Source organism: Orbicella franksi, chromosome 15, assembly GCF_964199315.1.
Source record: "Orbicella franksi chromosome 15, jaOrbFran1.1, whole genome shotgun sequence".
Classification (NCBI taxonomy): Eukaryota; Metazoa; Cnidaria; class Anthozoa; order Scleractinia; family Merulinidae; genus Orbicella; species Orbicella franksi.
Window position 1 is genome coordinate 17,361,026 of NC_138159.1, and position 14,331 is coordinate 17,375,356.

At 39.0% G+C, this 14,331-nt stretch overlaps 2 protein-coding genes across 3 annotated transcripts; one reads left to right on the forward strand and one right to left on the reverse strand.

Moving 5' to 3' along the window:
* The first annotated feature begins 606 nt into the window (after positions 1 to 606).
* On the forward strand, positions 607 to 2,706 carry LOC145469125 (xaa-Arg dipeptidase-like). 2 transcript variants are annotated; one of them, XM_081452804.1, is made up of 3 exons: positions 607 to 1,008; positions 1,435 to 2,323; positions 2,644 to 2,706. In XM_081452804.1, exons 1-2 carry the CDS (start codon positions 681 to 683, stop codon positions 2,313 to 2,315), a joined length of 1,209 nt encoding a protein of 402 aa, XP_081308930.1. In that variant the 5' UTR covers positions 607 to 680; the 3' UTR covers positions 2,316 to 2,323; positions 2,644 to 2,706. The 2 variants fall into 2 exon arrangements, with proteins under 2 accessions (XP_081308930.1, XP_081308929.1); XM_081452803.1 differs by having other exon boundaries at positions 1,435 to 2,673.
* A 123-nt stretch (positions 2,707 to 2,829) lies between these two features.
* On the reverse strand, positions 2,830 to 14,330 carry LOC145469122 (kynurenine 3-monooxygenase-like). Its single transcript, XM_081452801.1, has 18 exons — positions 14,256 to 14,330; positions 11,224 to 11,293; positions 10,642 to 10,739; positions 10,142 to 10,231; positions 9,898 to 9,946; positions 9,684 to 9,771; positions 9,481 to 9,582; positions 8,566 to 8,638; positions 8,035 to 8,106; positions 7,212 to 7,274; positions 6,923 to 6,981; positions 6,742 to 6,799; positions 6,103 to 6,192; positions 5,227 to 5,284; positions 4,975 to 5,057; positions 4,174 to 4,275; positions 3,886 to 3,945; positions 2,830 to 3,173 (listed from the first exon to the last, which is right to left on the reverse strand). Exons 1-18 carry the CDS (start codon positions 14,328 to 14,330, stop codon positions 3,075 to 3,077), a joined length of 1,389 nt encoding a protein of 462 aa, XP_081308927.1. The 3' UTR covers positions 2,830 to 3,074.
* Position 14,331: the final 1 nt, after the last annotated feature.

A 14,331-nucleotide genomic window follows, 5' to 3' on the forward strand; every position in this document is an offset into this window, starting at 1 on the left:
TTGAGACTTAACATATCTTACAAAAAGTCGAACTGAAAAGCGGGTGCAGGGGATACACGAGTGCCACTAATCATTTTATGGCGATCGGGTCGAAGCCGTGATATGTGTTTCACTCCACGAATAATTCAGATGCAAACAAGGCGATGAACAGTGGAGAATATGCGTTACTCGCGGGGTGAGAATGCACCGCGTCGAACCGCGCAATTAATATCGTCCTAGAAATCCGGTGCCGTGAAACTCAAATTGAAATATATCTAGATCCATTTGCTGTTCAACTTTAAATTCATTATATCCTGCTCGCAGAAAACCAGTTAGGATCAAGAACACAATTCCAGCAGCAGATACGTAAACTTTTTCAACTACAAAAATTGAGATTTGTGTTTTAAGCCTGTTTGGGTTAGTCGTTCGTCCAGTAAGCGACCGGACGACGAGAGCGCTTTCAAGGAGGATATTGCTTTTTAAAGTAGAGGGGAGGGGGGTGGGGGATACACATATCACTGGTCGCCATTTTGGAGGGGATACACATATCACTAGTGATATGTGTGCGGGGATACACATATCACGGGGATACACATATCACTGTGACACCGGGAGTTGTCACTCGACCTCAGTCACTAATGGGGAACGAAGACTGGAACGAGATTGCCCCAGTCACACTCGATATCGACTGAATTTTCAAAATGTCGGCCGCACCGTGTCATCAATTAGAGACTTTCATTTCCCTTGCTTCACCCAAAATCGACGAGAAAGCAAATGATCTTCAAAAATTGAGTTTAAAGATCTGGGAGCGACCCGAGTTAGGATACGAAGAGCATTTTGCACACAGTATTCTCAGCGACTTTTTCGAGGAGCAAGGATTTGAAGTCACAAGGGAATACAATTTGCCAACAGCTTTTCGTGCGGTGTTTGGGGGAGAGAAGGCGGAACCTACAGTGGCTGTGCTCTGTGAATACGATGCATTACCTGGGATTGGTCATGGATGCGGTCATAACTTGATAGCAGTGGCAGGTAATTTTTTATTTCCTTCGATTCAGAACCAGCTCTACTCTCGGGGTTGGGGGGGGGGGGGGAGGAGGAGGAAGGGGTACTCCCTATAATAGTGTCGGTACGGGGAGGTTCCCCCAGATAGGAGTACCTTTTAAAGACCCCAGGTATATAAAAGGGTAGGGTTTTCAAAAGTTGAGGTATTTGAAAGGGTAGGAAAATCTGTAATTTTGGTACAACGTGAACGTGAACTGCATTTTAAAATAATACTTGTTTTTTGGTTAATATCTTGATGTTCTCCCCTAATGATGGTTATTAATTTCATTATAAGGGTTAAGAAAAAGCGTAATCCCCAAGCTTTTGTTGAGTCTACCTCCAGATGTTTCATCCTCAGGGATTGGTAAGTCTGGTTCATTCACTATTCCCTCACAAAAAAGTATTTATCTACAGGGGTAGGAGCAGCACTGGGGATAAAGCAAGCTATTGAGGGAGGACTCAATGCCAAGGTTGTTGCCATGGGAACCCCTGCTGAGGAAGGAGGAGGTGGGAAAATCCAGATGATCAACGGTGGTTGCTTTAAAGATGTTGATTTTTGTATAATGGTGCACCCGGCCCCATTCAATGCCTCATTTTATGTGAGCCAAGCCCTGGAAAAAGTGGAAGTGGTTTACAAAGGTCATGCAGCACATGCTGCAGCTTTCCCATGGGAAGGGCAGAATGCTCTTGATGCTGCTGTATTGGCATACAGCTCAATAAGCATGTTGAGACAACAAATGAAACCAACTTGGCGAGTTCATGGAATCATAAGTGATGGCGGAGTTAAGCCGAACATAATTCCCGAGCAGTCCAAGTTGGAGTATTGGGTGCGAACTGTTAAAAACAAAGAGTGTGCAGTCCTCAGGTCCAAGGTACACAGCTGTTTTGAAGCTGCGGCGAAAGCTACAGATTGCACAGTTGATATAAAGTGGGATCCCACCCCTCATGCACGCATGCTAACCAATAGCAAACTGGCACTTTTGTATCAGAAGTATGCAGAACAGATGGGTGTGGTGTTCCCATCGCGAGAAGAGCAGGAGAGTATTGTGGATGGTTCAACTGATATGGGAAATGTATCAATGGCGCTCCCAGGTCTTCACGCCCTTTACTGTATTGATAGTTCAGTTCCTTATCACTCGCATGCCTTCCGAGTGGCTTCAGGCACACAGTATGCCCATGATCAGACCATTATTGCCGCCAAATCTCTTTGTTTTACTGCTATCGAGGTGTTAAAGGATGCTGCTGTACTAGCTCAAGTAAAAGAAGAATTTTTACAAACAGTTCAAGATGCTTAGACTTTTAGGTAAAAAAAAATCAGCTGCAATGTTTTGGGTAAAAAACCTAAACTGAATGTTATTAGAGTAGTTACAGTACTTTTTAAGGTGTTTGACCAACAAATAGTTGGTGTCAGCTGTATTGGCTCAAGTAAAGGAAGAATTTTTACAAACAGCTCAAGATGCATACACTCTTAGGGGAAAAAAATCATCTGCAATGTTTTGGGTAAAAAACCTAAACTGAATGTCATTAGAGTAGTTACAGTACTTTTCAGGGTGTTGGACCAACAAATAGTTGGTGTCAGTTGAATTGAATCATGTTCAAAATCAAGGTTTTGGTATCTTCTAGGGGCTCTTTTCAAAATGTTTTAGACAAGCACCTTGGTCATGTTTTAAGGGAGTCTTTCCCAGGCCCTCGTCACTTCAGAACCTGTAAGTTTTGTCATTCATTTTACAAGAAAATCAAATGTTTTTAAAAACACTTTATTTCTGTGTTAGCATTACACGGACCACAAACAGAAAAAGCCTGTAAAGATACTACTCAATTATAAACACCTTTATTAACATCTGGTAAAAAAAAAATCCCTTATTTAAATATTAAATATCCCAGTGTGGGTGCAAACAAACAAATTGTCATGAGTGATTCTATCACTTTTATAAAAAAAAAATATTGTTCAATCCAGCATACTTTATAATAATTGACCATGTATGCATAATGAAAACTGGTCAGCTATTCTCTCATTAAAATTTCTTGGACATAATAAAAAGACAAAAGACTTCTCAAAAGAGTTTCACATCTCTCTTCAATACTCTCAGCAGAGTGAGGGCTCCTCCTAACCCAGCCATTAAAAATGACACAACAACAGCTCTTTTTACAACCTGAAACCACAAAAAAGTAACCTTTTTTCAGTGTCCTGTACTCAAGATCCTGTGTCTGATACATTTCACACAATGTCATTCCACTATAAATGAACATCTGAAAATGGATTGGATGTTTTCTACTACTGATACATGTTGAGTCAACAGGTTTTTCACCCTCTATCTCAGGCTCTCTCCCCTTTACCTCCACTGCTGTGGAAGACAAGAGAGGCACAGGGAAGAAAGCCAGGGAATGAGGTTGGGGACCAGCCCACATCAATGCAACCAGCCTTACACACATACCAGAAACTGTACAGTTTTCTATCTGTTTTAAATGTGTCAATGGTGCCCATCAGAGAATGGCACAATTTATGCCAATAGACCATTTTACAGGTCTGTGAAATATAACCTAGCGTCTGCATGGAATCAAGGTTTGGGTTGACCTTGTGATGCTAGTTAGCATGATACTGGAATAATTTACATTTGAAAAGTCAATTTAGTGTTTATATCATAACAAAGTCAATTGTAGCCTCCGTTCTATTCAAGGGCCTGACCAAAAAAGCACAGAACTGTAAAATGGGCTATTATTGAAGATGTGAATGTAATGGAACCGTAATAATTTCTATTCAGGACCAGAAAGAAGAGACTATATTCCAAGTAAGTATTCAACATTTAATATGTTTGTCGTGATAATGTAGCAACAAATTAAACGACTTGGAATTTGAGGGCAAACCTTTTCTTGCCACTGTGATCTTTCAATCACTGTCTTGTATGGTATCTGAGAAAATGACACCTAGGGATACAAATTTATTAAAACAAAGAACATTAAACAACCAAAATTCACAAAATTCCAATATTGTTATAAGCCCCTTACAAACAAAAAGTAAACACTCTCAAAAATAAGTGCCCCCAACTTTTAACTTTTGCCTTTTTCCATAATTAGTTTTTACTGAACATTCTTTAATTCTGTGATTACCACATACCCATCCCCTCTCCCATTAGTATACTGTAGTTAACTTACCATGGTATACAGGGGGATAAATGTCTTGGGCATGAGCCAGTGTAGGAAGTTGAACAGTTTCTTTTTCATGAGGAAAACTGGAGAGGTAACCAGGGATCTCATCTATAAGAAACAACAACAGAGCAAATTTCTTCAGACCTTGAACTTAGTCTAGTAAAAAAGGCAAAGTCTGCACATGAACCAAGTGACCCATAAAGCCAGCGCTTATCACTGGTTTCTTTAGCACGAAGTAACTAGGAGTATTTCTACTCCCCCCTGGATAGGATACTAGTCCATTGCAGAGTTACTCCCCCCCCCCCAGCAAAAAAAATAAACAATCAAGACAGTGTTTTTGTTGTGTTTGAAACATGGGGGGTTCATTGTTAAGCCAAGCGCATCCCTCTACTCATATTTTCCAAAATGTCTTTTGTGTTGTTCTTTTGCACAAACAAACTTCTTTGCGATGTCTACAGTGTTCAATGTGTCAGTAATAAACTTATGACAATGCGGGAGGCAGTTGTTTAGACGATCCTGCTTCATGATTCTTCTAAGATAGGTTTTCAGTCTTTGTAGGGCAGAAAATGTGCACTTGGAAGTCACCAATGCCACAGGTAATGCCAAATACAATCTTAACAGTTTGTGGACCTCTCCTAGCAGCTGCACTAGTGATATTTTCAGTACTGAAACTTGGGGGGGGGGGGGGGGGAGGGCTGAGCTCCCCTACAAAGTTTTGTTTGGGAGAGGGGACTACAGCCCCCCTGCCCCCTGTTACGCCACCTATTTATCATCTTGCTACTTTTAGTGAGGAATGACTTCAGTTACCACAATATAATTGTACATTGCCAAGTCGCACATTGCTTCTGCATCTTTGTTGCGTATTCTGGAGTATTCTGGTAGTGCAATGCCTGTCATGTAGAGAAACAAGATCAGAATTCTGTCATTCCAATTTCAATATTCTGAAATTTTATTTTGTTTTCTATGCCACACACAGATTATAAGTGACAAGCAACAAAGTCACCATATTGTAAAAATAACAGCATATTATCACTCAACTAAAAACAATTCTATACAAACCAAAGTCATTGTTGTGTTTCTCAAGTAGACCATCAAGAACCAGACAGTCCTCAAATGCCTGAGAAAGATAAACAAGTCACTCTTACTTGGTAGAATCCCCAGAACAAAATCGCACAAGTCTGCAATTCTCTAAAACAGCTTTCAACAACAATTTAATTTAAAGAACTGGTGTTAAGAACCCCCCACGCCCATATATTACAGTTGCGAATTTAGGACTGAGTGAAACAGAAGTCAGGGTAGAGTTGTAAACAAGAGCACCAAAGACCCCACAAGCCAAAGGTTGTGATTGATAGGTGTCAGCTCAGGCCTAATGAGTTAGCCTGCAGTGCAGGTGGTTTTGGTGGTGAGTTACGCAAAACATGGAGAATTGGGACACGTCAATTCCCTTGGCAATTTTTCCCTCACCCCACCCCCTCCACTGTTTGCCTTATCCAAGATGCAGCCTTACTACTCAATACTGGAATTTATGATATGGCTAGCTCTGTGAGTGGGCAAGATGAACTGAATCCTGTGCTGTGATTGGCTACCTGAGTGGGCAAGATGGTGCTATCTTGCCCACTTGGGATTACCCACTGTGTCCTGCAAGAAAATAGTGTTCTTTCCAATACAATAAGTCCTTTATTGACCCAGCTTGGTCAGTCAAGATAGCTGGATATTGGCCTCATTCTTTTTTTGCGTGTTTATGGACCTTGACTCTCCAGCCATCTTGACCTAACACTTGGTCAATAACCCATATATATATACAATCACTCACCCAGAATAGTCTACACTGCAGGGTACTAACGAGTAAAAGCAATACACTGTGCAATCAGCTGACTGATGAAAACTTAAACTTACTTAACCCTGATAATAGAAAGAAAGTTGAAAATTTTTTACACAATTTGTTCCTTGTCCATAGAATGGAACCATGGCATGAGCTGCATCACCGATGATCACCAGTTTGTCCAAAACATGATAGGGTTTACACTGAAAACAATATAGGAAAACAGAAGTCAGTTTAAATTATCAGTTGTTGATGACTAATGAATAAACAGAGTCAACGTTAAGCACTTAATGACTGGCCCCAAGGGAAACAATGAGTTTTGTTTCCCTGAGACCGTAAACTGAGCGAGGGCAAACAAAAGTTACTGTTTCCTGTGTCATTTGGATACCTCCCAACTCAAAGAAAGAAACTGCAAAAAAATTACTTGCTTGACACCTGCAGCTGGGACACAAATTTGCTGCAGTTTCAAGGTGCACAACCTGATCACTTGCAAGCCGAAAGTTCAAGTTGTTGTTTCCTTAGGGAGTTAGTGAGTTTTGACCCAAGACACATGACATGTTCTCCTCCAGCTATTTTATTTGGGAGGTGTAACAACATAATAATTATTTATCTAGACTTCCAAACTGCATACCACCCTTTTTTGTGTGTTTGTGGCAGTAGTCCATAAAAAATTTTGGCCCTCTGAATAGGATATAGAGAAAATTAGCACTCTATGGACCGAGACTAAAACTTAATGTCTGGTTCAATTTTACCTTAATGGATACCATAGGGCCAGTTGGATTCCTGAAAAATTCTTCCACAAGCTTTTCTCTGAAGAAAGCAAATTAAACAAACAAAACCAAAACAAAACAAGGTAAGTGCATCACTCTTGGAAATAGTCATTGAATGCAAAACTAAATTTTGTGATTCCTAAATGGGTATTATATAACTTACTCTCCCATTAAGAAAAGGAAATCTGGAAATTCTGCTTGAAAGAAGTTCAGCACATCTTCCTACAAAAAGAGAGAAACAACCAACAATCATAATATATATATAAAATAAATAAACAAGTGACATTCATTATGGGATGATATTAAAAATATTATAATAATTATTATTAAAATTATTGCATGTCTTGAGGTATGGGGCAAGTATTAGACTTAGAACTAAATAATACATAGGAAAATCAATGCTAATATTGATTTCTACTTGTCTTAATTTTTAGCATTCCGTGCTACCTTACCTTCGTTTTCAAATTGTCAAATTGGTCGAAAGGCAGAAACAAGGTACAGGTAAATGACCTATCCTTTGAGGACAAGAAAGGAGAATAATAATAATAATTATTATTAATATAATTATGGATTAAATATAATTATAACTCACAGTACTTATATGTAGCTGGGTATCTGGGGGTGAGGTTCTGATGACATCCATTCAAGGTTTGGTAGTTACCTGCCATTGCTTGACCTGAACTTCCCCGACCAACTGGCCTTTATAAGTGCCCATTAGCTGTTCTTTTATAACGTTTTTGAAGTTGAATATATGCAAGAAAAGATTTTTTCTGCTTCATTTTTTCATTCGCTAGCAGAAAACCACCCTTGAACTCAAAAGTTAGTCCTAAACTTTTAACTAGACAGTGACTCTCTACCATAGTCACTTCGCCACAATGGCAACCACCAATAAAATGCGTCACAACTGCCAAAATAACCTCTCAACAATGGCCAGTAAAATTGACGACTGATAAATGCAGTATACAAAACCCTATTTTTTATTGTAAAAGGTCACAAAACCTGATCTGTGCCATATGTCGTTGGTCTCTGTTTCTCTTTGGTTTCTGTTTTATTGATATACTTTGCTTGTGATGCAGAACAAGAAGCATTTTTTTTAAACAAAACTGTTGCCCTCACCCCCCGCCCCCCTCAAAAAAACAGGTGTCATAATACATTCCTACATTGCACCTCCCCATTACAGCTATGTCTCTACAATGGTCACCTCCCTTTTTCCCCAAGGTGGCCATTGCGGAGAGCCTTGATGGTAAATTGATTTTGTTACATGTACATACTTACCTGATTTGGTAGAGCTATTAACATGAACGTTTGTCTTGGCCATATGTGTAAATGATTCACTGCCATGGCAAACTACAAAATATTAATGATTAGAAGTAATAAAGTAAGGTTAAAAAAGGTTAAAGTCTGCATACGAGCCAAGTAGCCCATCAGGCTAGCACTTATCTCCAGTTTCTACATAGCATGAAGTGACTAGGAGTATTTCTATTCCCTGCTGAATGAGATGTTAGTCCATTGCAGAGTTACCCCCAGCATTTATTTTGCTGGTACCCATTTGTACACCTGGGTAAAGAGAGGCAATGTAAGGGTAAAGTATCTTGCCCAAGAACACAACACAGTGTCCCCAGTCAGGGCTCCAACCCGAACTGTTTAATCCAGAGTCAAGTGCACTAACCATGAGGCCACTGTACCTCTCACTTGAACGTTAAGGTTCAGTATAACAAGTTGTATGTATATTATGCATAGAAACAACTCAGTCACATTACCTTACATGCAGCTTATTCCATACATTCAAGTAAAACAAGCACAAACCTCTCCATCTGGGGTTGGAGCCAGACAAAGCTCTTTATAACCATGAGGAATATATTCTTGACTAAAATCAAACCTTCAAACAAGTAGAGATCAGTAATCAACAAATGTCGATGACTCGGAAGAAAAAAACAACCTCCCTCCTCCACCCCTATGTTCTGCCACCCAAACCCTCCTTTCTACTACTTCCTCCATGAATCTCTCTCCTCTGTCATAGGCTGCACTTGCAATCCACTTCTCTCCTCACCCCTCTTTCTCTAGGGACCTCTTACAGGCCCCTCCCTTCTGCCATTTCCCTTACCTTACCCATAAACCACCTTCTTTTGGTAATATTCTCCAAGGCAAACCTCTCAACTGCTTCTTCTCTCATCTGCTTCACTTGGGGGAACATGTATACTAAAGCCATCCGTAGTTGAGTGTCAATCAATACCCTTGATCAATACCCTCGATCAACACCTTGATTGGTACTCAATCAACATCCTGATTGATACTTGGTCAACACTCAATCAGCACTTGATCAACAGTTGGTTGATAGTCATCCAAGTGTCGACCGCTTCATATGCATCTTTCGATAATTAGTTGACAGTTGACTGAGATGTTGATGAAGTGTGGATGGAGTGTCAACCGAGTCATTGATGATGAGTCAATTGAGTATCGATCAAGTGTTGATTGGGGGTATCGATCGACACTTGACCAAGGATGTTCTTAGTGCACATGATCCCACTTGGGTCACTTGGTTCCCCTAGTTCACCTGGTTCAATCGCTTTACTTGGTTCACCCACCTTTGACAGCCTCCAACACAACTCTCCCTTTTGCAAATTACACCAATGTTCACCTTTAGTCACTTCTCCCGTACCCCTTACAACCCTATCCTGTTACAACAATTATTAATAAATGAACAGTTTTGTAGTGTGTTACCTTGGTCTTTTCATGAGTTCTCTCCTTAGAGCTGAGTAAGCTCCATCACAACCTAAGACAAGGTCAGCATCCACTTCTAACTTTTGATCATCACTTCTGTTGCTGTAAACAAAGAGTTGACAGTCGTGGATTAATAAACCTGCACAAAACCTCTTTCACAAAGTGTCTGAAAAACACCATTGACTAAACTACGCTACAATTACCATTTGAAAGTAAGATGGCCCTTCTCTAAATCAGCAGCAATTAGTTTGTGCTCAAAGTGTAAACCAACGCCAGGCAAACTTTCTGCAACTAAAGGACAGCAGCTCTCAGAGTAAAAATATTCCTCATGTTAAGAAAAAGAAAAGACCATGATTTATCCAGAGTTTAGAGAGAAAATTGTCAAAGAAAAAGATGGCACAACTAAGATTTTCTTACCAGAAAGAAGATCTTTGTTCAGTTTCTGTCTCTCAACTGATAACAGGTGCTGTACGTTAACATAAATAGGACTGATTTTAATTTTTCAAGTAAATTTTGTAATTACCAACAGTAATTTCTTCTCATTTCTAGAACTGACTAGTGCTGAATTAACTGTTTATTTAAAATAAGGTTACAAATATTTCCCCAAAATTTCAGATTTGCATAAATTTAAAGGACAATAGTACAGTCTTACTGTCTATACCTGTCCTTTTTTCCCATATGGGATGGGCGTGGTCCTTCCGCTATGAGAATGAATCATACGGGCGTGCATTGGAATGCCAAGTGAAATAACCTGTGAAGTATAATATAAACAACATGCAAAGTTTATTAATAGAGTACTTATGAATCTGGTTTACCATCACTATACATGTAAATGTGAATTACTGCTACTGACAACAAAATTTTTAGACTGCCCCTACTCAGATTTATAGTAAATCACATGCTTAATATTACTTTGTGTAGTTATTCATTTCATTTCAGGGCAATCCTTATTTATTCCTTAGTGATCTTTAAAATCCAACATTAAATAAATTAATTTGAATTGATAGCAACTGCAGCATTTCAGTAGGCAGTTGCGGCCTGTACATGTATGAAAAGACAACCTCGAATAAAAAATTATTAAACATTGGGCACGCTGCAGGATATTTTGAGGTGAAAATAGACATAAGAAGATTGTCCTTTAGAGATGCAGCAATGCTTTACCGGTCCCTCTGCCCCAACAGCTCGCAGCGATTCTATTCCCCTGACTGACAGGGCAAGATTAACACTTCTTCCTCTCTGTTCTACTTCTTTACGAGGATCTGAAGATAAATCAAAACAATAAACATACTATACATTTGTCTACAAACCTCTGGTTAAAAGAGTTAAATGTAAGTTAAGATCTCTCTATAAGTCTGAATGCTTTATCCCCAGTTTACACCATAATGTCCCTGCACATTTCCCCTTAAGGCCTCTACATGTACTTGCAGCCATTTTGACTTCTACAAAGGGGTACCTCCCATATAAAATGGGACTGCTAGGCTTGGTGCAGGAGATGGAGGTTCATGGGCTCCTAGAGAGGCATATATTTCTCATATGGGTATAATGGAATGATTATGAACTCAAAGCTATATTCATACTTCTCTTTATTTTATGGGTGAAACCCTCCCCCTTCCTGGAACTAAGACTATTCATGACATCAACAACATTGATGAAGAAATATTAATACCTATTTTACAAGAAATATTAATAACTATTTTTTATTAAACCAGTTTCAGGGAAAGGTCTATTACACTGGGAAATTACCTTTCCGAGCTTCATAAACGTCGACTTTGAATCCACGTTTTGCAAGGTAGACAGCAATTAAAGCTCCAGCCTGGAAGATTTGATTGACTTTTTATTACTTTATAGAAATTATTTGACATCAATTTCTTCACTGTTTAAAATGGGAGACAAAATTGGAAGGACTTAAAATTAAAAATAATTGTATACATGTACACTCTGATACAGACAGACTAGTAATCATTATAACCCATCAAACATTTTCACTTGCACTTTTTTGGTCTAAATGCAGCACGTGACTGAATATGCCCCCAGCTAAAACTGGGGAATATCTGTGAGTGATGTTCCCCAATTGCGTGTCACAAAAAATATCTGAAGGACAAGTCATAACTAAATAGCCTCCATTTGGCATGAGAATTGGTATGCTTGCATATTAATTTTGTCCTTGGACATCATCTGTTCCTCAAAGCTCACAGTTTTTCTCCAGAAATCCTTTCGCAAATCTGTTTGCTTCTCAGAACAGATAATGTCCACGGACAAATATCCAAGTATATTTTATGGCCAAATGGAGGCTATTGTTTATTGATCCCACACAAACATGCACAAGATTATCTGTTAATTTTTGTCCAAATCAGTTTTTAATTGAAGGGTTTCGTGCAAAAAGGGCGTATGTGACATTTTGGGTCGATTTTTATTTTTTGCAGGATCGAGCTAATTTTTGGCAGACTGACTTGTTTTGACATGAAAAGCATCGTTGCATAATTGTTTTTGTTGTTTGCGCTTCGTTTTCGAGAAATAACGCATGCAAAAAGCTCAGTTGTCCAAGAGTATCTTTTGGACATCTTTTGTTGAACGAAAAACAAAAGAAACCTTTGTTTTGCTAAATGATGAAGTCACCGATGCGTGGTATTTGCTGCTAGTTTTATTATTCCTATAATTATGCAGTTCTCCTACTGTTGCTTCGTTAGCGCAAGCAAATAAGGCGCTAAACTGGCCGGATGCGAGTTTGTTTTGTCGTGACACCGGTTCAATATGAGGTCAGTCAATTTTTTTTTTTTTGGTCTATTTCTCTACTTCTTTCAAAAATCAAAACATCTATTTAAAAAAAACCATGCTGTCACAGCTGCTAAAAGCAACCGTTTAAGTTTGCGCCGTGTCAAAATCCACCTTGGAAGGATTCGCTCCAAAAGATGCTGCTCAGAAAACTAAGTTTTCAATTGTCAAAACAAGTCAGTCTGCCAAAAATTAGCTCGATCCTGCAAAAAATAAAAATCGGCCCAAAATGTCACATACGCCCTTTTTGCATGAAACCCTTCAATTACAATAGGTGTCTACATTTTTTAAAGTTATTTAGCAGTTCATTGCAAAGTACAACTAACAGTACTCCTAATTATACTATCCTAGTCCAACTTGGAAATAATTTCAAGAATTAAAAAAAATTCCTTGGATTACTAAGGAGTTGGCCTGTAGCCTTGACCAACTTTTGCAGTACTCAAATCTAATCTTTTTCATCCCATTATTTCTAAACTGGGCAACATGTAGTCTCTGGGGGAATACTCAGGTATAATTGATGGGAAGGTCCAAATGAGGACAAATTTTCAGAACCCCAAAAGGTCCTACTAAAACAAGTCCAATGACATACCCAAAACACAACCAACAAATTATACGTCATTTTTCTCTGCATACAATCAATCGAAAGCAAAACATCAAGAGAACTTCCCTAAAACTGGATGTCTCCTTGTCATCTACCTGAAGTTTACATCTGGGCTGGACAATTATTGTAATTGAAACTGATAGAACTGTTTGTTCAGATCCCAAATTTCACGCCCAAAAAAAGGTCTGCACACCTCCCCTTCATTGTTAAAGAGTTTTAATAGCAAACCACGATGGCAACACCAATGAGAACATCACCAAACAAAAGGTTTAATGAGCAGAACAATGGTTCTGCACATGCATTTTGAATTTTTGTACATTTCTTTGCTGTACTCGGCAAAACAACAATGTAAAATGTCAAAGCCATACTTATTTTGGAGAATGTGCACCTCCATGGCAAATTTATCATATCTCCCTTAAAATTGGAATTGACTGCTGTCATTACATATTTAGCCCGAGCAAGTTTTTAGACTGATAGGAGAACTGAACAGATCCACACAGTTGCAACATTTGAGGGTAAAATATAAATACTTTTTTTACGAGGTGACGTCCTTGGCATTGCTGTCATCATTGCTAAAACTCCCTATTATATCTGAGCATAGTTAACAGAGGAGACTGGTTATGAAGCCCAGTAAACATCAAAGGAACAAACAAAGATGCCAAGATTTATGTTGGAAGGTCCATGACCATGCACAATCTTTTGTTTTGCACTCATACACTATGCATGAATTACGTAACCAACACGTTTCTATTGGTTAGTTTTTCAATACGGAGTAAACAACTATTGTGTATTGTGCACGGTCAATGCCAAAAAAGTGAGCAAAAACATAAAACAAAACTTTGTGGGGTTTCATAACCGTTCCCCTCTATTAACTATGATCCGAGCATCCCCCTTCCCCTTCCTGGACAGGTAGTCAATCTATTACATGTTAAGTACTTTTGAAACTCTTGCACATTTCAGCTTGAGTGAAATGTAATGACTTGACAAGCACAAGGCGATTTCAGCGTTTTGGCCCCGTCCACACTAGGCCAGAGAAATTTGAAAACGCAACAGTCAATGGTTATTTTGATTTATGTTTGGAGAAAACTCAGATAGAAACTCGTGCAGTGGGAAATCACACGATTATAATTAGTGAGATCGTCGTTTTCGAAAAGCTTTGTTTTGAAAATAAATTTCTTCCGCACTAAAACGCATAGCCGTCGGTTTGAAAAACGCAAAGCTCCGTTTTCGTGATGGATTAGTGTAAACGGTAGGTTTGGGTCAATTTTCGGACTGAACGCGTGCAAACAATGCAAGCTAATCACAGCTCGCAAAAGTTTGAATAAGATCTTCCATGCAAGCACGACAGTGTTATCAAGAGTAAAAATTGAATCCTTCCAAGAACTTAAACAGAAAATCTTACCAAGCCACCACCAACCACAACAACTTTCTTTGCAGTCTGTTCGTCCTGGACAACTTTTGCCGCCATGTCGGCCATT